Below are 26333 nucleotides of genomic sequence, written 5' to 3'. Positions count from 1 at the left end.
TTTATATTAAATCCTGACTGTCCAGATTTGTTGGTGATGTACGTTCCCAAGGGGGTAAGATCCCACATTTATTATGAACCATGAAATATTGTACTGCAATGCAAAACAATAGGCCTGAACTGTTTAAATCAATTTGTTAGAGGTGGGATAACTAGTGGATCGCGTTAGCTATAGTAGGGTTGAATGACTCATTTACCTATGTGGTTATTGAGAATATATTTACTCTCGAAATAGCTTTTAGCCTTATTCTGTTATCTCCCCACCCCTAACTTGTCCTGTATTAATTTTTTCAGTCAAAGAAACCGTTGATAAGGTCTTTCTGCATATTGAGTTAGGCGTCTCTGAGGTATTTGTTTTTGTCACATATATTTCTTCCTTCTGGATGTTAACAAGATATTTGATTAGAAAGCAAAGTAATGACAATGCAAGTCTCTTTTTTTTGACAATCTTTGTAATATACCATGGGACAGTGAATAATGTAGTGGATTACCACAGCATTGTAAAGCAAGGAGACAAGAAACATGGTGTTATTTTTCATTTGTTGCTATTTATTTTTATGTTGAACTGGATATGTATGCTTTTACAAAAAAAAAAAAAAAGTATGTTATTACCTTTTTGTTATACAAGAGAACTTTGAATTAAATATATATACATCTATAAAGCTATACATATAAAAAACATGGACAGTATGTGGGTGGGGGGGGCTGGCACAGCTAGTTTTGCAGACCGTCCCAAAAGCAACATTGATGGGGTCTTAGAAGCAATATACTATCCACATATGCCTCTTTGGGGGTTAATTTGGCGTGTGGATTTTAAACTGAACTCCGGGGACCATTCTAAGAGGGACAAGTTCTGTATGTGCAACCCACTGCAGTGGCTCATTACACGTTTTGGAGGAGGAAGTATCAGAATATTGCAGCAGGGAAAGCTGTCTGTCCCCATTCTACTGGTTATGAGATAAATAAGTCAGTATCATATATACAAAACAGAGAAAGTCTATTAGTTTGGGACAATGAAATCCAGGACACGATCCATACATAGAAAACAATGGAGCAGGGGAGAAGAGGGCTGTGTTTACTGCAGACATTCTTCTCTATAGGACATAAGCTGCATATGTTATGCTTGACTGGAAAAAAAATAATTATTGAATAAGCTCCTAGAAAGAGGCATACACGTCTTGAACCTATGGGAAATGTTAAAATTACAGCTTAATCATAGGATTTTTTTTGATGACCATCAACCTGATGAAATAAATCTATTGTTTGTAGTCATGCACATGCTGAATATTTTTTTCCCTTGCAGATGTAGTGGATTTAGATTAAAATCTGCAGCATGTCAATTCATTATGCATTTTTTGCAGTTATTGAACCATTCAAATTAATGCAAAAACAAATGGTCGAATGCACATTTTACAGTGTCTTTCTTACTAACACACAAGTATTTGCAGCAGACAAGTTGCCTTTAATAGACTGTTCAGAAAGGCAGACTATACTAAATATGCACACAGAACGATTGGTAATGCCATCATTCTGTGGACATATACGGTCTTCATTCTATGTGAACAAGATAGGTGCCGCTGGGAACAATGATTTTTTTTAACCAAGCTTAAAACTAATAAAACCAGACAAACAAGAGTTTTGCTCATTCTTTGGAAACAATCCAATCACCTGTTCAATGGCCAGTGTAATACCGCCCATGCTTTGCTAGTAAAAGCACATACAGCAACCATTTTTAAAGGGTTAAATTGCAACCACTGTGGTGAGGAGATGAATGGTACTCTATTGTAATTAGTTATGAGTTAAGAAAGCTGAACCAATTATGTGATGCTTGGGTAGGCCAAGTTAACTCAACCCACTCTCTGTTCTCACTCATGGAGAGGCGGGGAGGGATCCTGAACAGCAGCATCCTGTCTGTGAAGTCCTTATGGATGACTAGATAGTCTTTATGAGAGATCTCAGTTATGATATCTTTAAATGGAATTGTTTCTCAATATTTTTTGTGCAAAAAAAGATGTAAGACGATTGTAGAAGAAAAAAAAAACAACCAGTGTGAACACAACCTATTTTTGTCTGACTTTAAATATTTATAACTAAAAGATTTAAATGTAACACTTTTTTAAAACAATTAGGTTATTCCATTACTTATTAAATATAAAGCAATTTTCCAGTACTTGAGAAAATTGTCCATCTTAAAGACGCACTCCCATCCCAATATTTATCCTTTTGATATATTGCAATCATATAATGGTATATTATGATTCTTGCTCATTTTGCCTTTCAACCCAGATAATTCTTCTCTTTTCTATGTAGAAACATAAAGTCTCTTTTCCCTGCATGAGTCGTCCTTCTCTTCAACTCCTCTCCCCAGCCATTGACTTTTGCAGCATTGACTCATGCAGGGAAAAAAAAACTACCTGTTTCTAGAAAGAGCTTAGAAGGATTTAGCGAGTTTGTTTTTAAAAGGAACTGGTCACCCACTCACCTGTGGGGCGGTCCAGTTTGATAGGGGTCGCAGGAGCGCACTGGAAGACACTGTGTGGATGATGTAGGACGCGTTATCTACACGTAACAAGAAGGAGGACAGTGATCACAATGATAAAGAAGGTGCTGGGTCAAGACCAGTGACGCCCATCGGACCGGACCGCCCTGCAGGGAGTAGGTGACAGGTTCCCTTTAATCACGTTATGTCATAGACCTAATGGAAAACGGAAAAATTAACGTGGTAGAAGAAAATAAGCAATTGTAAGTGCACAATGCTATATAATTTGATGATTGCAATACACTAAAAGGATACAAATTTTAATGAGAGTGCTGCTTTACATACATTTTCTGAAAGCCATACAACTTTCCGAATACCATCAGTGTATAATTTACACACCATTAGGATCTGGCTCCACTTGTTGGTTAAAGCTGTTGTCGCGTGACAGCAAATATATGATTTGCATACTAGTGGTCATGTGTCAACAAGAGTCCCAGCCATTTTAATTAAAACTATGAGCTGCACAGTTTGCTGAAAATTGTTATCTGGTGCACAACCCCTTTAGTGTTGATGAACTATCCGAAGATTTGGGTCCTACAGATTCACTTGTATGGTACAGATCTTTCAGAAGCATTCAAAGGCACTATACCATGTAGAAAGCTACACCATGGCTCATTAACTCAACTAATCATTGAGGGTGCCAAGAGTAAGACCCTCTACCACCAATGTTTTGATATTGATGGCCTATCATCAATAATAAAAAGGATTGTTCAGGACTTTAAGTACAGGTGCATCTCTATAAATTAGAATATCCTCAAAAAGTTAATTTATTGCAGTAATTCAATACAAAAAAGGGAAATGCATATATTATATAGAGTCATTACAAACATAGGGATCTATTTCAAGTGTTTATTTCTGTTAATGACTTTTGGGTTGTCATTGGCTGTAAGCCATAATCATCAACATTATCTCAGAAAATTAGAAGAATTACCACAAAACACCTGCAAAGGCTTTAGTGTTTAAAATGGTCCCTTAGTCTGGTTCAGTAAGTCAAACAATCATGGGGAAGACTGCTGACTTGACAGATGTCCAGAAGACAGTCAATGATACACTCCACAAGGAGGGTAAACCACAAAAGGTAGTTCACAGAGTGCTGTATCCAAGCATATTAATGGAAAGTTGAGTCGAAGGAAAAAGTGTGGTAGAAAAAGGTGCACAAGTAACTGGGATAACTGCAGCCTTGATAGGATTAAGAAAAGGCCATTCAAAAATTTGGGGGAGATTCACAAGGAGTGGACTGCTGCTGGAGTCAGTGCTTCAAGAGTCAACACACACAGACGTATCCAGGACATGGGCTATAACTGTCGCAATCCTTGTGTCAAGCCACTCATGACCAATACACAATGCCAGAAGCATCTTACCTGGGCCAAGGAAAAGAAGAACTGGAGGGCCGCTCAATGGTCCAAGGTGTTGTTTTCAGATGAAAATAAATTTTACATTTAATTTGGAAATCAGGGTCCCAGAGTCTGGAGGAAGAGTAGAGAGGCACACAATCCAAGCTGCTTGAGGTCTAGTGTGAAGTTTCCACAATCAGTGATGGTTTGGAGAGCCATATTATCTGCTGGTGTAGGGCCACTGTGTTTTATGAAGACAAAAGTCAGCACAGCCATCTACCAGGAAATTTTAGAGCACTTCATGCTTTCCACTGCAGAAAAGCTTTTTGGAGATGGAAATTTCATGTTACAACAGGACTTGGCACTTGCCAAAAGTTTCAATGCCTACCTGATTTAATAATCACAGTATCACTGTGCTTGACTGACAAGCAAACTCACCTAACCTAAACCCCATAGAGAATCTATGGGGGTATTGTCAAGAGGAAGATGAGACACCAGACCCTACAATGCAGACAAGCTGAAGGCTGCTATCAAAGCAACCTGGGCTTCCATAACACTTCAAACAGTGCCACAGGCTGATCGCCTCCATGCCACGCCGCATTGATGCAGTAATTCATGCAAATGGAGCCCCAACCAAGTATTGAGTGCATACACTGTACAGTCATGGCCAAAAGTTTTGAGAATGCTACAAATATTAATTTTTACAAAGTCTACTGCTTAGGTTTTCCTAATGGCAATTTGCATATACTCCAGAATGTCATAAAGAGTGATCAGCTTAACAGCAATTACTTGCAAAGTCAATATTGGCTAAGAAAATGAACTTTAACCCCCAAAACACATTTCAACAGCATTGCATTCCTGAATTAAAAGGAGCAGCTAACATTGTTTTAGTGATTGTTCCATTACCCACAGGTGTGAGTGTTGATGAGGACAGGGCTGGCGATCAATCAGTCATGATTAAGTAAGAATGACACCACTGGACACTTTAAAAGAGGCTGGTGCTTGGTATCATTGTTTCTCTTCAGTTAACCATGGTTATCTCTAAAGAAACACGTGCAGCCATCATTGCTCTGCACAAAAATGGCCCAACAGGGAAGAGTATCGCAGCTACAAAGATTGCACCTCAGTCAACAATCTATCGCATCATCAAGAACTTCAAGGAGAGAGCTTCCATTGTTACCAAAAAGGCTCCAGGGCGCCCAAGAAGGACCAGCAAACACCAGGACCGTATCTTAAAACGGTTTCAGCTGCGGGATCGGACTACCAGCAGTGCCGAGATAGCTCAGCAATGGCAGCAGGCTGGTGTGAGTGCTTCTGCACGCACTGTGAGGCGGAGACTCTTTGAGCAAGGCCTGGTTTCAAGGAGGGCAGCAAAGAAGCCACTTCTCTCCAGAAAAAACATCAGGGACCGACTGATATTCTGCAAAAGGTACAGGGAGTGGACTGCTGAGGACTGGGGCAAAGTCATTTTCTCAGATGAATCCCCTTTTCGATTGTTTGGGACATCTGGAAAACAGCTTATTAGGAGAAGAAGAGGTGAGCGCTACCACCAGTCTTGTCTCATGCCAACTGTTAAGCATCCTGAAACGATTCATGTGTGGGGTTGCTTCTCAGCCAAGGGAATTGGCTCACTCACAGTCTTGCCTAAAAACATAGCCATGAATAAAGAATGGTACCAGAATGTCCCCCAAGAGCAACTTCTCCCAACTGTCAAAGAGCAGTTTGGCGCCCAACAATGCCTTTTCCAGCATGATGGAGCACCTTGCCATAAAGCAAAGGTGATCACTAAATGGCTCCTGGAACAAAACATAGAGTTTTTGGGTCCATGGCCTGGAAACTCCCCAGATCTTAATCCCATTGAGAACTTGTGGGCAATCATCAAGAGACGGGTGGACAAACAAAAATCAACAAATTCTGGCAAAATGCAAGCATTGCTTATGCAAGAATGGACAGCTATCAGTCAGGATTTGGTCCAGAAGTTGATTGAGAGCATGCCAGGGAGAATTGCAGAGGTCCTGAAGAAGAAGGGTCAATACTGCAAATATTGACTTGCTGCATTAACTCATTCTGTCAATATAACCTTTTGGTACTCATAATATGATTGCAATTATATTTCTGTATGTGTTGTAAACATCAGACAAACACAATTAAAAACCAGAGGGCAACAGATCATGTGAAAAAATAATTTTGGTGTCATACTCAAAACTTTTGGCCATGACTGTACTAACCTTTTCAGTAGGCCAACATTTCTGAGTTTAAAATAATTAGTTCAGTTAGTCTTATATAATATTCTAATTTTCTGAGATAATGACTTTTGGGTTTTCATTGGCTGTAACCCATAATCATCAACATTAATAGAAATAAATACTGGAAATGGATCACTCTGTAATGACTTTATATAATATGTGTTTTCCTTTTTGTATTGAAATACGGAAATGAATTAACTTTTTGATGATATTCTTATTTATTGAGATGCACCTGTACATACTTAAAAATTGCTTTTATATTCTTACATCATAGGTCCATCTGTAAAACCACAAGCAGTAGGACAAATAATTATGCATAATTGCAGAGAAACCACAGGAAACAAAAATTACTAATATCAAGGCATTAATTTTACAGTTTTGTATTTTACTTTCATATGAGTAGTTACGTTAGTAAAAAAAAAAAGCCCAAAAAAACCCAACTCTAAATTGTGGTGCATGTCCTTCAATTGTAGAAGAAATTCAGCAGGCACCAAATAAATATCTTCGATACATATACTCGTACGGTCATATTTTCTAGTCCATTTCTAAAGGCTTTATTTGTCCAAATAATGACTGGTACAGTTCAGTCCTGTAAAAAAAGATAAAATACAAAATGAATAGCAGTTCACTCCTGGTTGCTACAGTGCATATTAACTGCTGATTAGTAAGTTTTGTGCGATACAGGGTCATTACATTGGTCAGAATTTGATAAAGACCATGCAGGTACAAATTACAGGTGTGTTATGGGCTTTACACAAATCTCTACAGTCACTATGCGAGTGCACACTGTCATGATTCCCCTGATGACAATGGGTGGTCAAAGCCCTTCAAGATGCTCATGCGTTTCCCTCAGTAGAAAATTTGTGAAACTAGGCGGCACAACCTAAGTATGCATTTGTTTCCCAATAGAACAATGAGAGAAGGGAATGAGAATACAGTAGGCACATGACCGCACGAATGCAACTCTCATACTTGTGGTCATGTGGAATACAGGGGAATTGTGACAATGTGCAGATTGGGCATTGCAGACTGTCATGAGTCAGCGGTCATACAGTGACTGCAGATATGTCTAGAGCCTGGAAAATTTGTTTAACTATTTGGTCTCCCATTTGCATCCTAGTTACACGCTCACAATTCCATATAGACTAGTCCAGCATATTGTCATTGTTAGCATCTTTTGATTAGTCTACATGTATTTAATCAAGAGAAGATTCTTCTCTACTATAATAAAAATATGATGCATCAGGTGATTTCTACAGTAAACCTTCTCTCCCAGAAATCCTAAACAGCGCACACAGATATATAACCGTGAAACATTACATTTCTAAGTGTGTGTAAATCTGTATTTATCAGATATTTGTATGCCTTACACCGTGACAAGTCCTTCAATATAGTCCTGCTTATAGACACTTTAAAGTGATTCAATTCTGTAGTCTTTGTAGATTTCATTGTATTTTTAGACTCCTCGACCATTTCCCACTAACATTCAATATTGATTAAACAGTCATAAGAGAAAACAATTAGAGGTCAGGGAATATGTCATTTTGGAGCCATTAGGATTCCCTACCTCTGCTCTGAACATCTTGCTTTCAAGCAAATATTCTCCTTGCACTGCAATGCCAAGTGTAATTCCTAGGTTGTAAGCACCACTTACTGTCCCCAGCAGGGTTCACATGTCAGCAGCTGCCACTGAAACGCTGAAACCAGTCTTTCCACAGAGCATCATTTCACACACAGGTAGGCAAGGCTGATGAACATGCAGTTTTTCTTATATCAAGAACACTGAAAGGCTGACTACATTCAAACCGAGAAAAATCCTCTGGGTAAGTGTGTACACCATGAAAACCAAAATGATAACACTTGGTCCTGGTTTTACATTTTAAGGAAGTAGCCCATAATAATCACAGTAAGTTATTCCTGCCTATGGATAGCAATCCCTATCGCACACAGAAGTATTGGGACACTGATAGAAATTTAGCCTCTGTATACCAGCAGCAAAGATTTGAAACAAAGCCACCAAGATGGAATTATCTTGTAGACTTTCAGCATCAATTCAAGGATTTTACACAAGATATTCAGAAAGGCTTAAGGTGCAAAAATATAATTGTATTGATTAAAACCAAAACAAACACAGGAATGGTTAAAATCACAAAGGATCAAGAATGTGAAAGGGAAGACGGGAAATCACAAGGCAGCTATAAGAATATTTGATAATAGAAAAATACCACAAGTGCATCACAAAAGGTTGTAAACCCAGAAGACAGATATACAAAACAACAGCCATGTAACATATGTTAAAAAAAAAAAGGGGTAGGGGAAAAGGGAGGGACCATTCAGGCACAAACCCACAGGATGTTACCAAATGAGATAGAAACCATAAGGATGTAACATAAGTAAACATCCCAATTCCCTACCAATGTTAAGTAGAGTTAATGAAAATAGACCAATTATAGCTATGGAACTAGTATGGTTCCAAAATTAAGGCGCAACATGAATGTACAATAAGATCACAATGACATCAATATAACAAAGTCATACCATGGAAAATCACCAACCCCTTGCACCACTCCAACGACCGTTGAATAGTCCCTCTCCTTTTCCCCTACCCCTTTTTTTTTTTTTTTTAAAACTATAAAATTTTATTAAACTTTAGTAATAACAGACAAGTGCGCATTACAAATGCATCCAAATAGTACATTACTCATAATGAGCATAACACTGCAATGTTTCAACATATCCCAGTGATTGAGACTTTTTCTCAGGCCATATCATATTTTATAAGAATGGTAAATTTAGATAGACATCTTTGTGTTTAATTATAAAAATATCAGAAATGTAAAAATTTCTAAATATCAGCAAATTTTCACATTTCAATTTTGCCTCACCACAAAATAGTTAAAGGAGTTGTCCACTACTAGGACAACCCCTTCTGATTGAACAGGTTTGTCGCAGATAAAATAAAGACTATACTCCTCTTCGGTACTGGTGCCCTTCCAAGTTATCAAGTGCTCATGTGGGGGTCGTGACATCATACGAGCCCCGTTTCCAATCAGCGCCAGTTTCCTTCTCCCCACCTTTGGACCAAACTAATTAATCAACAGGAAGTGAGCGCAGCAATACCAAATATGTGTATTTTTTCTTATTGTCAATGGGGCAAAAGGGGGCGGTTTCAACATTTAAGGGTTTTTGTTTTTTTTATTGAATTTACTAGTCCCCCTAGGGGATGTTATGATTACACAGTCTGGTTGCTTTTGCTGATCACAGCAATGCCGTGAGCAGCAGAAATGCTGTGTTCCTGTGAATGCTTTCACAGGAAGTGAGTTATGGCAGCGACAGGAGTCCTCTTCTGAAGCCGCACTGCCTTGACAAACGGTGTCACCAATGGCAGCAGGGAACAGCGCAATCCCCTCCAGAGTGCATTAGATTGCGCTGTCAAGAGTTTGACAGCCCGATCTAAGGGGGTTAAATCCCTTAGATCCTCACATGACTGCGGATCAGATCAGACAGGACATGGCCAAGGAAGTGCCAGTATGTCCTTTTGTCGTGAAGGAGTTAAACACATGACTTGGTCAAGGATAGCGTGCAAGAACCACTCCATTCACCATTTTTTGGGGTGAATTAGAACAGAGATTACAAGCAAGCTTTATTGTATAACAGCAGTGTCTGACCGCACAAATGCTTTTCTAAATGAATGGGCAAAAATTCCCATAGATAATCTCTAATAGGAGAATGCTTTTCAAGAAGAGATAAAGCTGTTTTAGCTGCAAAGAGAGTACGAACTGCATATTATGGCCTATGGATTTAGAATAGGATGTCATTAAAGGGAATCTGTCAGTAGGTTTTTGCTATGTAAGCTCAAAATAGCATGCTGCAAGGGTTAAAACCATAGAATTCAGGGAAGCCTGTCTTGTCAAGATTCCATCTGCTGTGTATTTGCTATGCTTGTTTAAGCAGCAGGACCCTTATTGCAGAGCAGTTCGACATGCCCCCCTGCTGTAATTAACACCTCACTGTCTATGTACAATCTCTACTGAGAACCTGGTGTGGGCGGGACAGCTCTCTCAGCTCTGCTAGATGGAAACTAAAAATTCTGACTGTCAGAACACAGCCCATAATCACTGAATTCAGTCTATTTGCCTACATCATGCTGTTCTCAGATGAGATAGCAAAAAACTTACTGACCGATTTCCTTTAGCTCCTACAGGCATTTCTATATCCTTATCCATAAAGTGTGTGTATATATATATTTTTCATTTATGTGATGTTAAAGGCCTAATGTGTAATACAAAGCACACATATTTGCATCTATATACTAAATATAGATAAGCTTGATTAGGCATATTACTATAAAATTACAAAAGCAGAGAAAAGTGTTTTTCTAAATTTTCCCTATACTTTTTATTATTAAAAAGGTACAGGGCCTATTTTGGCAAGGAAGATATTTCAATTCAAAAAGATTTTTTTTCAAAATATGAAATTTTGCATTTAAACATTGCGGTGTCCATCTAAATGTAAGGACATACAGTGGAACCTTGGATTCCGAGCATAATTGGTTCTGGGACTGTGCTCTTAAACCAAGTTACTCTTATATCAAAGCGAATTTTCCCATAGAAAATAATTGAAACGCAGACAATTCGTTCCACAACCCAAAAATATTTACTGTATTTATGTAAACTTATTACAGTAATACAATATAATGTACTGTATTCATATAAAATTACTACAGTACACTAATACAAAATACTGTACAGTACAGTAAAAACATAAAAAATTAAACTGCACTTTATCTTACAATAGAATTGTTGGTGTTCGGGAGGTACAGTATAAGCAATGTGCTGTACTGGTTATCAAAGAAAGAAAGTACAATACTATATCCACAAATACAAATGGATATGCTATATAATATATACTGTACTGTACAATGGTAATCTGTGTACAGTATACAGTACATATGTACAGAAATCTACCTCCAGAGCGGGTCAGAGCGCGGTAAAAGGACAGAACCGGAAATGTACACGGTGAGTATTTCGTCTTCTTGCAAAGCATTGCTCTTAAACCAAGTTACAAATTTGTAAAAAGCTTTGCTTGTCTTACAAAACGTTCTCAAACCAAGTTACTCTTAATCCAAAGTTCCACTGTACTTGGTTATTAATGAATTCAATCTGACGCTAAACCAGGGAGTTAGTGTTCAAAACAAGGTGTGAAGTTTACCACAAGGATTCTCCAAAAAACTACCTGTGGCAATCACCCTTTGAAGGAACTGATAACTAAAGTTAACCCCGAGTTAAAGATGACCTTTCAATTGAAAAGGATTTTTACTAGCAATTCCATATCCTAACTTGCTTCTTTAATTAGATTCCATTAAAACTATAAATTGTCAGTGTGGGGACAAACCCTGCTGACAAGTTTGGACAATGAGGTCTTAGTTGTAATATAACAAATCCATCTTATTCCCGACATTAAAAACAAACAAATTTATGCTAAACCTGGGTAAGAGACAAACTTGTAAATGAAAAAAACAAATATACCTAAGGTCAAAGGTTAAAGTGGATCTTTCACTGGATTGAACAGGTGGGGAAAAAGAACAACTTTTCTAGAATCAGTAAGTAATTGGAGGAGGTACTCAACTTTTCACTGATTTTTTTTTCTTAATCTATGAAGATACCAAGACAACAAGCAGAAAAGTGTCTTTTAAAAAGGACAGAAGCTGGTGCATGCACGACGCCGAGCCAGTGGCAATAGCTTTTAGTCCTCTTCTATAATTTGAGTATTCTCCTGGTTTTCATTCACATACACTGAACAAAAATCTGAAACGCAAGAATTTTGTTTTTGCTCCTATTTTTCATTAAATAATCGCACAGATCTAAGACATTCTATGTACACAAAAGGCCCTTTTCTCTCAAACATTGTTTTAATTTGCCTTTTATCTGTGTAAGGCCCTGTGCGCACACTGCGATTTTACCCGCGGTTTTGCTGCAGATATTTCTTGAGAAATGTTTGGAATCTTACTGCAGACATTTCCCAGCAAAACCTATGGGGGGGGAAAATAGCTGTGCGCACACTGCGTTTTTTTCTCAAGAAAATTCTTTCTGCAGAATTTCTTGAGAAAATGTGCATGTCACTTCTTTTCCACAGGTACCTGCGGTATTTCACTCCATTCACTGTAATGTAATCACGAAATACCGTGGGTATACCGCAGGTAGCAAATGATGTGCGGTAAACCCTCGGTATAGCCGCGATTTACCTGCGGTAATGTTCATCATTGCCTGCAGTTTGCAGGGAAGTGATGTCATTATGACAGGAACAGGAAGTGGGGCAGAGTAAACACACACATCACACTCCCTGAACGCCGCACGGAAGCACTTCCATGTGACCTCTAGGTGCCCGGGCAGTCTGTGTCCCGCTCCAGCCCCGCGGCTGACTGCACTGCAGTGTCAGTGTCTGCCCGCAGTGTCAGCAGCTTCTCACGCTGCAGTGCTGGCAGCCGCGGGGATGACTAGTCAGGTTAGATGAGATCATTACCTGCTGTGACGATCTCCTGCTCTGCTGACGTCAGCACTGTTACTGCCTTCTATGCCCATCTTGCGTGCGGCCCGAGACTGTTACTAGCGGTGACGTCACAGGCTCTCGCGATACTGCTGAGAACGCGGCGGGCATAGAAGTCAGTGACAGCGCTGACGTCAGCAGTGCAGGAGATCGTCACTCCTAATGATCTCATCTAACCTCCTGAAGTCAGCGCTCGTCATCCCCTGCAGTGACCTGGGCTGACCTATTGATGTTAGCTCAGGTCACTGCACTGCTCTCCCAGCCAATGGGGAACATTTTGTTCTTCATTGACTGGGACAGTGACTATGGTATGGATTACGCCGGACCTGGAATTGATTGTTCTTTTCAATAAATTGGTGAAAGAGGCAATGTTTTGGGGAGTGTTTTTTCAAATAAAACTTTTTTTGTTGTCTATTTTTTATTTCTTACTGACTGGGTTGGTGATGTTGGGTATCTGATAGACGCTTGACATCACTAACCCCAGGGCCTGATGCCAGGTGACATTACACATCTGGCATCAACCCCATATATTACCCCGTTTGCCACCGCACCAGGGCACGGGATGAGTTGGGGTGAAGCACCAGGATTGGCACATCTAATGGATGCGCCACTTCTGGGGCGGCTGTGGCCTGCTATTTTTAGGCTGGGGAGTGTCCAATAACAGTGGACCTCCCTAGTCTGAGAATACCAGACCACAGCTGTCCGCTTTACCTTGGCTGGTGATCCAATTTGGGGGGGGTACCCCACGTTTTTTGTTTTAAATTATTTATTTAATGTAAAATAACAGCGTGGGGTGCCCTCTTATGGATTACCAGCCAAGGTGAAGCTGCCAGTTGTGGTCTGCAGGCTGCAGCCGTCTGCTTTACCCTAGCTGGCTACAAAAGATCCCACGTCATTTTTTTTTAATTATTTATTTTTTTGGCTACATACAAGGCTAAGCACCCTTTAGTGCCACATGAAAGTCACTAAAGGGTGCCAGCTTAGAATATGCAGGGGGGTGGGACATTATATATGTCTTTCTCATCTATTATCTATATATTATCTATTCATCTATCCATCTTTCCCTCTATCCATTATCTGTGTTTCAATTATCTATATTATTTATTGCAGTTACAGCATAAAAAACCGGACGGACCAACCTGCGGAAAAACCACGGCAAAATCACGGCAAAAACGCATGCGTTTTTTCCGCGGTTTTGGTGCGTTTTTTTATCGCAGGTGCGGTTAATCTTCAACTCTCAGAAGTTTCTCAAGAAATTTTCTTGAGAAAAATCACTTTTCTAGTGCACACATAGCCTAAGTGAGCACTTCTTTCCCGAGATAATCCATCCACCTCACAGGTGTGGCATATCAAGATGCTGATTACACAGCATGATTATTTCACAGGTGTGCCTTAGGCTGGCCACAACAAAAGGCCACTGTAAAATGTGCAGTTTTATCACACAGCACAATCCCACAGTTGTAGTCATAGATGTTAAGAGTTCAGCTTCTGAAAAAAATGGGAGCAAAAACAAATGTTATATTTATATTTTTGTCCAATGTAGATCCTGAATGCTGCCCAGTGGAAGTGGCCCACCAAATATTGTGATCTCTCTTGCAGAGCTCACAACTTTTGATAAGAAAAAATGCCAACGGACACTGGTCAAGCAGTACAATTAGCTAGATTTAGTTTTCTTTTCTTTCTTTTTTTATGGCAAACCTCACCTTTATATCACAACTATTTCTTGCAATACTGAGAGCCCCTAGTAAAAACAGTGAAGTAACAATCTCTGTGCTTGTTTGCTGTAACATAATACAAATATTAGATTTTTAGCCGCATAGTCACAAGGTGGCACTGCAACATTCATTTCCAGAAGGGTTAGAAAACTATATGTTTGCAACTTAAGGCTATAAATTACACAGTAAGCCAGCCATCATCATCACCATCATCCAAGCGCTTGGAAAAGATTCAGAAAGGTCTGCTTCAATTCCCTCTCTTTTGGTCAGGTCAGGATTGGGTACTTTAAGCCTGTGCAAATGCTTTTAGCCCTGCGGCTTTAAATTACAAAAGATGACATGTGACCTGTGCCTTGCCTCTCATGAGATCAGCTGGAAGATTTATAAATATTTAAGGAGGTCAGAATTGGCCTAAACAACAGGACACACTGAAAGAATGATGGCAGGTAACAGAAGCTGAAATACTAGCTTTAAGACTAAGGCAGGCCCTAAATATTCATTGGAAAGAAATATAAAAATCTGCGCCTCACTGTTAAGTAAGACGTTTGACTAAACAGAAAACAATCTTCTAAATCCAGTTTACAAGGGAAAAATATTTGTGGTGATCAGTCCGCTCCAATATTAGAAATACTCCACGAGTAAATATATTCAGTCTTTTATGTAAACCAAATCTTGCTTTAAATCGTTAAATGTCTAATAAAATATATATACAGTACTGACCAAAAGTTTGGACACACCTTCTCATTCTTTATTTTCAAGACTCTGAAAATTCTAGATTCACATTGAAGGCATCAAAACTATGAACTAACACATGTGGAATGAAATATTTAACAGAAAAGTGTTAAACAACTGAAAATAGGTCTTATATTCTAGGTTCTTCAAAGTAGCCACCTTTTGCTTTGATTACTGCTTTGCACACTCTTGGCATTCTCTTGATGAGCTTCAAGAGTTAGTCACCAGAGATGGTTTGCACTTCACAGGTGTGCCCTGTCAGGTTTAATAAGTGGGGTTTCTTGCCTTATAAATAGGGTTGGGACCATCAGTTGTGTTGTGCAGAAGTCTGGTGGATACACAGCTGATAGTCCTACTGAATAGACTGTTAGAATTTGTATTATGGCAAGAAAAAAGCAGCTAAGTAAAGAAAAACGAGTGGCCATCATTACTTTAAGATTAAGAAATGAAGCTCAGTCATAGAATGCCAAGAGTGTGCAAAGCAGTAATAAAAGCAAAAGGTGGCTGCTTTGAAGAACCTAGAATATAAGACATATTTTCAGCTGTCTCACACTTTTTGTTAAGTATTTCATTCCACATGTATTAATTCATAGTTTTGATGCCTTCAATGCGAATCTACAATTTTCACAGTTATGAAAATAAAGAAAACTCTTTGAATGAGAAGGTGTGTCCAAACGTTTGGTCTGTACTGTACATATTTAAAGTGGGCATTAGGGATCTATTAAAAAATCTGCAGAATGTGACAGCAGTGTTGGTCTTTGAAGCAAATGTGAATTGGTAGAGATGAAAATCGATATGCAGGACCCTGGTCCAGTGGGCAGGTCAGTATATTCCATAGTTGTCAGACTGAAAACCGCTTGTTGTCTGCTGTCATCCCTGGCAACTCTATTAGTCGGCACAGTGCGACAATCGATGCAGCCTGATGCACACACAATGTTGTGCCAGACCAGCTCATCAAAAGAGGAGCTGTAGATGCCGGTAAGCAAGAAGTTGCTTGGCTGTCCTGCGGGAGCTCTGACTTGGTTGATGGCTCATCTCTACTAGTTAGCAAATATTTCCACCTATATAGATTAACATACAAAAGAAAGTTTTTAGGATATACAGTGCAGACCAAAAGTTTGGACACACCTTCTCATCTCTAGAACAACTATTAGGAGACCACTTTGTTCAGCATGCCTTCATGGTAAAATAGCTGCTAGGAAACTACTGCTAAGGACAGGCAACAAGCAGAAGAGACTTGTCTGGGTTAAAGAACACAAGGAATGGACATTAGACCAGTGGAAATCTGTGCTTTAGTCTGATGAGTCCAAATTTGAGATCTTTGGATCCAACCACCGTGTCTTTGTAGAAAAAGTGAACAGATGGATTCTACATAGCTGGTTCCCACCGTGAAGCATGGAGGAGGAGGTGTGATGGTGTGGGGGTGCTTTGCTGGTGACACTGTTGGGGATTTATTGAAAATTGAAGGCATACTAAACCAGCATGGCTACCACAGCATTTTGCAGTGGCATGCTATTCCATTCGGTTTGCGTTTAGTTGGACCATCATTTATTTTTCAACAGGACAATGACCCCAAACACACCTCCAGGCTGTGTAAGGGCTATTTGACTAACAAGGAGAGTGATGGGATGCTACGCCAGATTACCTGACCTCCACAGTCAGCAGACCTGAACCCAATCGAGATGGTTTGGGGTGAGCTGGACCGCAGAGTGAAGGCAAAAGGGCCAACAAGTGCTAAGCATTTCTGGGAACTTCTTCAAGACTGTTGGAAAACCATTTCCGGTGACTACCTGTTCAAGCTCATCAAGAGAATGCCAAGAGTGTGCAAAGCAGTAATCAAAGCAAAATGTGGCTACTTTGAAGAACCTAGAATATAAGACATATTTTCAGTTGTTTCACACTTTTTTAAGTATTTCATTCCACATGTTTTCATTCATAGTTTTGATGTCTTCAATGTGAATCTACAATTTTTAGAGTCATGAAAATAAAGAAAACTCTTTGAACGAGAAGGTGTGTCCAAACTTTTGGTCTGTACTGTATATTGAATAGGGTGGGCATCAGAGCAACACCACCGCGACGCTATAGCTTCTCAAATGAATACATCGTGGTTTACCAGCAGATCAGTGTAGCATCCTGCCAACCTCTGCTGATAAAGAAGGTGGACATATATATTGGGGAGAGTAGGGACTTGAAATTTTAGAGGGAGCTACTACTGACCCCAATGTAAATTATATTAACTCAGAAATGGCTTCATATTACGTAAATCTTTATTTTTAGAAAACTTTTCAGCATTTTTCAGACAATTTTGTGGGATAACTCCGTTAATAAAACTGTAATCTTTCTGAAAATATTTAAACAATTGGCTGCAAAATGAAATATTTCACACTAATCTGCAATTGGAGACCAGGAATTCAAAACCAATCAAAAACTACGGTACTCCATCCATATAACTAATTTGTGCATGGCATGGATTAGGAAAAAAATATACTAGTGTTGTCACATCTTGAATATGCAGTTCAGTTATGGCCAATAAAAGGATGGTGGAGAGATGAAGAAAGTTTAAGGAAGAGCAACTGAACTAGCAAGGGTTATAGGAGATCTACTGACAGGGACATTGTCAATATTAAATCTACTTAATTTAAAGACGTGGTGCCTAAGAGATGACAGGATCTGATGACAACAATGTTAATGGCCCCATCAAAAACAGTGCAGACAATTTAATCTTCAAATATATACACAATACCTCACTATGTGTCCCTGTAGATTTTGGTAATGGGTAAAAGGATGTAATAGTTAAACATGTCCCTTGTAAAATCCTATAAACAGGGTTACTGGTTATGTGCAAGACTGATCCCAAGATCTAACAATAAGGTCAGGAAGACATTTTTTCTACAATGCTCTCATCTGTCAGACCGCATGCATGTATAAGGCAAGAGTCACACATCACGAGAAACATACAGATTTATTTTTCCTCACACATCATCCTAGCTGCGTCAGTTTTTCTCTCATCAAGTTTTTTTTTTTCCATCGAAGCAGATAAATTGTCATTGGATAAAAAAAAAAAAATGTGATACTATCAGTTAAAAATGGATGAAACTAGGATGGATCTCTAAAATACAAAGTCTGTCTTCTTCGTTTCATCCATAGACTTTCTTTTAAAGTCTGATCTGCAAATCTAATGAGAATAGTGCACGCTCAGTCTCACAGACCGGAAAAATTGACCCATTTTTAAAACTGATATGCGTTTGGCTTGATGAAATTATGAGTTAGTGTTTGACCTGAGAAAAAAGTGGTCAGCACTATGTCAAACAGGTGTATACATATTGCCTAAAGGCTGCGTCACACACAGAGATAAATCTTTGGCAGATCTGTGGTTGCAGTGAAATCATGGACATATTGTTCCATTTGTACACAGCCACAAACCTGGCACTGATTGTCCACAATTTCACTGCAACCACAGATCTGCCAAAGATTTATCTCTGTGTGCAAAGTCGCCTTAAGGCCGAGGTCACACTAGGATAAAGCATCGGATGACACTTGGCTCATACTGTGCTGCGAGCGTGAGCAAAGTGTCATTTACTCATGTGCGAGAATTGGATGAAAGGTGCGGAGAAGGAAAGATTAATCTCTCCATATTCTCCATTGCCTGTTTCTGCGTATATCGCATTGCACTCGGATGTCATCAGTGCATTCTGATGTTTCACAAGCACCCATAGACTTGTATCGAGTGTGCATGATCCGAGGCACACTGCTAAATGCAGCATGCTGCGATTTTTTTCTCATGCCAATTCGGCATGCAATATCATAATTTTCTAAAGGTTTCATATTAAAGTACAAGTCAAGGGGTAGTCTATGTAAGTAGCATACATTCTAAGTGCTCCAGTGTGACCCTCTCTGAATCTACTCACTTTCATGACTAACATAACTTTTATGGAATCTTGAGGTTTAGTTTTCAACACATACAAACCAGGTTTAGTGTAAGGTAATGTTTACACGTATAGTAGTTTTTCCCTTTATCGATCCAATTTGGGATGACAAAAAAATTAGGATATAAATTAGGAAATAAGTTCAGGATCCAATCATTTAATTATGGAAGGAAATGTCTTAAAATGTCTCCCTTTAACTGCAATCTTTCTTAACTGGAACAAAAAAATTAATCTGCACAAGTTTTTGTCGGACCTAAAATTAAAAAAAAAACAAAAAACAAACTGCCAGCAACTGGATTTGTTGACGTTTCCGGTAACAGATCAAAATGGATTTTCATTAGCGATGAGAAAGCGTGCTCGGCCCTGCTCGTTACTCAGTCAATCATCGGGGTACTTGTTCGTGTAGCTCGGCCGAGTATCGCAGGTTCTCGGATATTTTGTCCGTGAAACAACGACCACAACGTACAGGCTTGTTCACTGCATGATGTGTGCAGGTTCCCAAGAGAGACATTTGCAGTCTTTGAATGGCTCTTCCGGGGGTTAAAACGTTTTCGGACGTAGTGTGACCAACAAATAGAAAAATAAAAAAAATTCCAACCCTCCCTCCTGCGATAAATGTTTATGGCTGGCTGTTTGTGGGCAGAGACCTGAGCAGGCCAGTCATTGACTTTCCATAATGCTTGTTACTTGCGTCACGCTTATCTGAGCGTCTCACCATCTCGAATTGAGGAACGAGCATTCGAACATTTTAGTGCTCATCCATCACTAATTGTCATCTGTTAATGGATCAAGTTTTTGGTTTTTAGCACTGTGCACACCCAAAACACTAATAAAGATGAATCAGTTACAAAGTAAACAAAATCAGATGCAAAATGTAAACTAAATGCCTTGTTTGTACCAGATACTATTTTGTTTCTATGGGATTCACTACATACTGATGAAAACTTGACTTGTGAAGAAAGCCTGATTTCTATTAGAGCATTACCCAATATCTAGGGGCTACTTGATTGGTAAAGTATAACTTAGTTCTTAAGCCCAAAGAAAAAAAATAAACTAGTCCGGATAACCCTTTTACAACAGATGACGTATAATTACGTCATAAATCATGTCTCTGCTTTTGATGTGGGCTCACACATCAAGCCTGCATCTTTCCCAGGAATTGATGGCCAAATTATTCAGCTATCATCTGTCTCTAACAGGTGGGTGTGGAGTGGAGATCTGCCCACTGATTTTAACATTTTAAATGTCGCTGTAAATATCTGACAGCGTCATTTCACAAGCACCAACAGGGGGTGACGTGATATATGGGTGCAGATAGACTGCCATGACAGCCGGGAGTCTGCTGAAGACACCTGTGCTTGTCATGACAAGTTTTATGTCAGTGTTTAGCTAACGTTCATAGGAGACTAATTTTCGCACAAGCTCTTAGAGGCTTGCAGATTCAAGTCCCCTAAAAGGACTAACAAAAACAGTTAGAGGAAAAAAAAAAAAAATGTAAAAATTGAATAAAAACAAAAAGCTCATATTACCCCCTTTGCCAATAAAATAAACACAAATATTTATATTTGGTATTGCTGCAATCGTAAAAGTATGAGCTATCAAAATACAAAACAAATTAAGCTGATCGGTAAACATCATGAGAAAAAAAAAAAGTTGAAATGCCAGGATTACCGTATTTTTCGGACTATAAGACGCAACGGACTATAAGACGCACCCTTGTTTTAGAGGAGGAAAAAGTAGAAAAAAATAAAATTAAAGTAAAAGAATGTGGTCATGACACACTGTCATTTTACTGCTGACAGTGTTACTGAGGTAATAATATCCCCAAATTCTGTCCTCATATCCTCCATTCTGGGTACCTTCCAGGTATATATGGCCCCCATCGTGGAATATGTATGTTCCCCATCATTATATGTGTGATCCTCCAATCTGGTGTGTGTGTGTATGTATATAGTTATAGTGTGTGTGTGTGTGTGTGTGTGTGTGTGTGTGTATATATATATAGAGTTATATAGTGTGTGTGTATATAGTTATATAGTGTGTGTGTATATAGTTTTATATAGTGTGTGTGTGTAAATATATATATATACATGTGTGTGTGTGTGTGTGTGTGTGTGTGTGTGTGTGTGTGTATGTTTTGAGGGGAAATTTTTACCCCACGCTTTACAGTTATTCACCAAAAAAACCTGCCTCCATTAAAGCGAATGGAGCTGGGAGCCACAGTGCAGCCAGAACTTCAGAAGAATGCGCAGCCACGTCCTTATATGGAATGTTGGCGTGTCACAATGCAGCCAGGGAAAGAGAGACACAGACAGGGAAAGAGGCAGACACAGACAGGGTAAGAAACAGACATAGACAGGGTAAGAGACAGACACAAAGAGACAGACACAGAGACAGACTGACAGGGAAAGAGACAGACAAAGAGACAGAGACAGACACCGGGAAACAGACAGACAGGGAAAGAAAGGGAAAGAGACAGACAGGGTAAGAGACAGACAAAGACAGGTAAAGAGATAGACAAAGAGACAGACACAGGGAAAGAGACAGAGGGAAAGAGACAGACAGGGAAAGAGAGGGAAAGAGACAGACAGGGAAAGAGAGGAAAAGAGACAGACAAGGAAAGAGACAGACAGGGAAAGTGATAGAGATAGACAGACAGGGAAAGAGATTGAGACAGACGGAGAAAGAGACAGAGACAGTCAGAGACAGACAGGGCAAGACAGACAGACAAATAGACAGAGGGGGAGACAGAGATATATACAGAGGGGGAGACAGACAGAGAATGGGAGAGAAACAGGGAGACAGTTACCAGCCCGGGTGTTAATACATTCTATCCCGGGAATGTTAATACATTCTATTTTGTTAACAACAGTTATTAACCCGGGCGAAGCCGGGTAGTACAGCTAGTATATATATATATATATATATATATATAAAATCCAACCCCTTCCAGGTGTACAGTAATGCCTATACTATATTATTTATTGCCTTACTTTTACTGATGTGATGCTCACCATGCTTCAGTTTGGTCCTGGCATTACAAACAAAGTCTCCCATATCTCAAGGACCTGCAGTGATGTAATGAAGAGGCAGGGCACTGTGCTGTTCTGTGCTGCTCTGGCCCACCCCTCTGCATTACATCACTGCAAGTCCTTGTCAGCTACAGGAAACTGTTTCTAGTGCCGAGGCAGGAGCAAAGTGAAAGTAATTTGAGCCCTCAGCACAGAGACTGCGGCTGTGCTGTGAAGGTATGCCGTGCTCTGGCCCGGACAATGCAGTGATCTGCACTTCCCCCGGGCCAGACATGACTGCAGTGGGACCCTGCTCCTGCCTCCTAAACAGCGGACATACAGTCTCCCCAGCCGCTGCAGGAAGCCAGCGTCTGGAGCTCCTACGTGTAACCGCTGTTTACATTAATCAAGTATTCATTAGCTGCTCCTCACATCCGCTGACTGCAGAGAGAGGTGGGCGGGGAGCAGCTAATGAATATTCGTTTACTTTAAGCAGCGGACACACGTGGTTTCTCCAGCCGCCGGCTTCCTGGAGCAGCGACCCTCCCTGCCTCCTGTGATCCCACTGCATAGCGCTGACTCCCCACAGCTCCCTACCCCGCAGCTTCAGACCATAAGACGCACCCCACACTTTCCTCCCAAATTTGGAGGAAAAAAAATGCGTCTTATGGTCCGGAAAATACGGTACTTTTTTTTTTTGCTGCCTCTCATTGCATTTTATTGCAATCAAAACATGGTCTACCCCAAAATAGTATCAGTAACATCATCAGCTCAGAGAGCAAAAACAAACCCTCGCATAGTCACATGTTGTGAATGTTAATTATGTTTTGGCTCCTGGGAGGCTCCCTCTGGTGGCCAGGAATGGTTTGGACTTGGACCAGGTGTGTTGTGCAATGGGCGTTTCCTTTGCTAACTCTCTGCTTATTTAAATCCTGGTCTGATAGGAGGCTATGCCGGATGTCAGTTGTTCTTTGTATCACTAGCCTGCTTCATTCTGCTCCACACCACATCTACCCCAGTTAAGTGCTTGCTCTTTATTTTTTGTTTGGTTCTTTTGCTCTTATCTGGGTTTGTCTTTTGCTGTGGTTGTTTTCAGTTTATTTGCATGCAGGGATTTTCCCCCTCAGTTGCTTGGCTGGGGAACTCCCTGCAGTTCTGTTTGGAGTATAGCTCCTTTAAGTCCATGTGTTTGTGGCTTGTTGAATTTGTTATGATTCTTGTTTTCTGTTCATTGGTATGACAAGAGCACCTGGTATAGGACGGAGTTCAGATCGTGCTATCTGAGGGCCTTTTTGTACTTCCTTTAGGATAGTTAGTTCTCCGGCTGGGTTCGCGGTGCACAGGATGTTAGTTCACCCCTCGGCTACTTCTAGTTGCGATGGTTAGTAAGGGGATGGCGGCCAGATTAGTTGCCAATGCTCTTGTCACCTTTTACCAATGATTTGTGGTGGTCTTCCATGGTTCCGGATCATAACAGTCACATATCCTGGAAGAAGGGAATTTTGTTTACTTACCGTAAATTCCTTTTCTTCTAGCTCCAATTGGGAGACCCAGACAATTGGGTGTATAGGCTATGCCTCCGGAGGCCGCACAAAGTATTACACTAAAAGTGTAAAGCCCCTCCCCTTCTGCCTATACACCCCCCGTGCTCCCACGGGCTCCTCAGTTTTGGTGCAAAAGCAAGAAGGAGGAAAAAAAAATTATAAACTGGTTTAAAGTAAATTCAATCCGAAGGAATATCGGAGAACTGAAACCATTCAACATGAACAACATGTGTACACAAAAAAACAGGGGCGGGTGCTGGGTCTCCCAATTGGAGCTAGAAGAAAAGGAATTTACGGTAAGTAAACAAAATTCCCTTCTTCTTTGTCGCTCCATTGGGAGACCCAGACAATTGGGACGTCCAAAAGCAGTCCCTGGGTGGGTAAATAATACCTCATAATAGAGCCGTAACGGCTCCGTCCTACAGGTGGGCAACCGCCGCCTGAAGGACTCGCCTACCTAGGCTGGCATCCGCCGAAGCATAGGTATGCACCTGATAGTGTTTCGTGAAAGTGTGCAGGCTAGACCAGGTAGCTGCCTGACACACCTGCTGAGCCGTAGCCTGGTGCCGCAAGGCCCAGGACGCTCCCACGGCCCTGGTAGAATGGGCCTTCAGCCCTGAGGGAACCGGAAGCCCCGAGGAACGATAAGCTTCGAGAATTGGTTCCTTGATCCACCGAGCCAGGGTTGATTTGGAAGCTTGTGTCCCTTTACGCTGGCCAGCGACAAGGACAAAGAGTGCATCCGAGCGGCGCAGGGGCGCCGTACGAGAAATGTAGAATCTGAGTGCTCTCACCAGATCTAACAAGTGCAAATCCTTTTCACATTGGTGAACTGGATGAGGACAAAAAGAGGGTAAGGAGATATCCTGATTGAGATGAAAGGGGGATACCACCTTAGGGAGAAATTCCGGAACCGGACGCAGGACCACCTTGTCCTGGTGAAATACCAGGAAAGGGGCTTTGCATGACAACGCTGCTAGCTCAGACACTCTCCGAAGTGAAGTGACTGCAACTAGGAAAACCACTTTCTGCGAAAGGCGTGCGAGAGAAATATCCCTCATTGGCTCGAACGGTGGTTTCTGAAGAACCATCAGCACCCTGTTCAGATCCCAGGGTTCTAACGGACGTTTGTAAGGAGGGACGATGTGACAAACCCCCTGCAGGAACGTGCGTACCTGTGGAAGTCTGGCTAGGCGCTTCTGAAAAAACACAGAGAGCGCAGAGACTTGTCCCTTAAGGGAGCCGAGCGACAAACCCTTTTCCAATCCGGATTGAAGAAAGGACAGAAAAGTGGGCAAGGCAAATGGCCAGGGAGGAAAACCCTGAGCAGAGCACCACGACAGGAATATTTTCCACGTCCTGTGGTAGATCTTGGCGGACGTTGGTTTCCTAGCCTGTCTCATAGTGGCAATAACCTCTTGAGATAATCCTGAAGACGCTAAGATCCAGGACTCAATGGCCACACAGTCAGGTTGAGGGCCGCAGAATTCAGATGGAAAAACGGCCCTTGAGACAGCAAGTCTGGTCGGTCTGGTAGTGCCCACGGTTGGCCGACCGTGAGATGCCACAGATCCGGGTACCACGACCTCCTCGGCCAGTCTGGAGCGACGAGGATGGCGCGGCGGCAGTCGGCCCTGATCTTGCGTAACACTCTGGGCAACAGTGCCAGAGGAGGAAACACATAAGGGAGTTGAAACTGCGACCAATCCTGAACTAAGGCGTCTGCCGCCAGAGCTCTGTGATCGTGAGATCGTGCCATGAATGCCGTGACCTTGTTGTTGTGCCGGGACGCCATTAGGTCGACGTCCGGCATCCCCCAGCGGCAACAGATCTCCTGAAACACGTCCGGGTGAAGGGACCATTCCCCTGCGTCCATGTCCTGGCGACTGAGAAAGTCTGCTTCCCAGTTTTCCACGCCCGGGATGTGAACTGCGGAGATGGTGGAGGCCGTGGCTTCCACCCACATCAAAATCCGCCGGACTTCCTGGAAGGCTTGCCGACTGCGTGTTCTGCCTTGGTGGTTGATGTAAGCCACCGCTGTGGAGTTGTCCGACTGAATTCGGATCTGCTTGCCTTCCAGCCACTGCTGGAACGCTTTGAGGGCAAGATACACTGCCCTGATCTCCAGAACATTGATCTGAAGTGAGGACTCTTGCTGAGTCCACGTACCCTGAGCCCTGTGGTGGAGAAAGACTGCTCCCCACCCTGACAGACTCTCGTCCGTCGTGACCACCGCCCAGGATGGGGGTAGGAAGGATTTCCCCTTCGATAATGAAGTGGGAAGAAGCCACCACCGAAGGGAAGCTTTGGTTGCCTGAGAGAGGGAGACGTTCCTGTCGAGGGACGTCGGCTTCCTGTCCCATTTGCGTAGGATGTCCCATTGAAGAGGACGCAGGTGAAACTGCGCGAAAGGGACTGCCTCCATTGCTGCCACCATCTTCCCCAGGAAGTGCATGAGGCGCCTCAAGGGGTGTGACTGACCCTGAAGGAGAGATTGCACCCCCGTCTGTAGTGAACGCTGCTTGATCAGCGGAAGCTTCACTATCGCTGAGAGGGTATGAAACTCCATGCCAAGATATGTCAGCGATTGGGCCGGTGTCAGATTTGACTTTGGGAAATTGATGATCCACCCGAAACTCTGGAGAGTCTCCAGAGTAGCGGTGAGGCTGTGCTGGCACGCCTCTTGAGAGGGAGCCTTGACCAGCAGATCGTCTAAGTAAGGGATCACCGAGTGACCCTGA

The 26333-nt window shown here is 41.4% G+C and overlaps 1 protein-coding gene across 1 annotated transcript in view; it reads right to left on the bottom strand.

Moving 5' to 3' along the window:
* Window positions 1-527: 527 nt before the first annotated feature.
* Window positions 528-26333, bottom strand: part of AATF (apoptosis antagonizing transcription factor) — a 182652-nt gene continuing 156846 nt past the window's right edge. The window contains exon 12 of the mRNA XM_075335852.1: window positions 528-6707. Coding sequence (XP_075191967.1) covers window positions 6653-6707 — 55 coding nt within the window. The 3' untranslated portion in view covers window positions 528-6652. The remainder of the gene's footprint in view (window positions 6708-26333) is intronic.

This window comes from Anomaloglossus baeobatrachus, chromosome 2, assembly GCF_048569485.1.
Source record: "Anomaloglossus baeobatrachus isolate aAnoBae1 chromosome 2, aAnoBae1.hap1, whole genome shotgun sequence".
NCBI classification, from domain to species: Eukaryota; Metazoa; Chordata; class Amphibia; order Anura; family Aromobatidae; genus Anomaloglossus; species Anomaloglossus baeobatrachus.
Note: the sequence above shows the minus strand (reverse complement) of the source record. Positions and strands in the feature narration are given on the sequence as shown.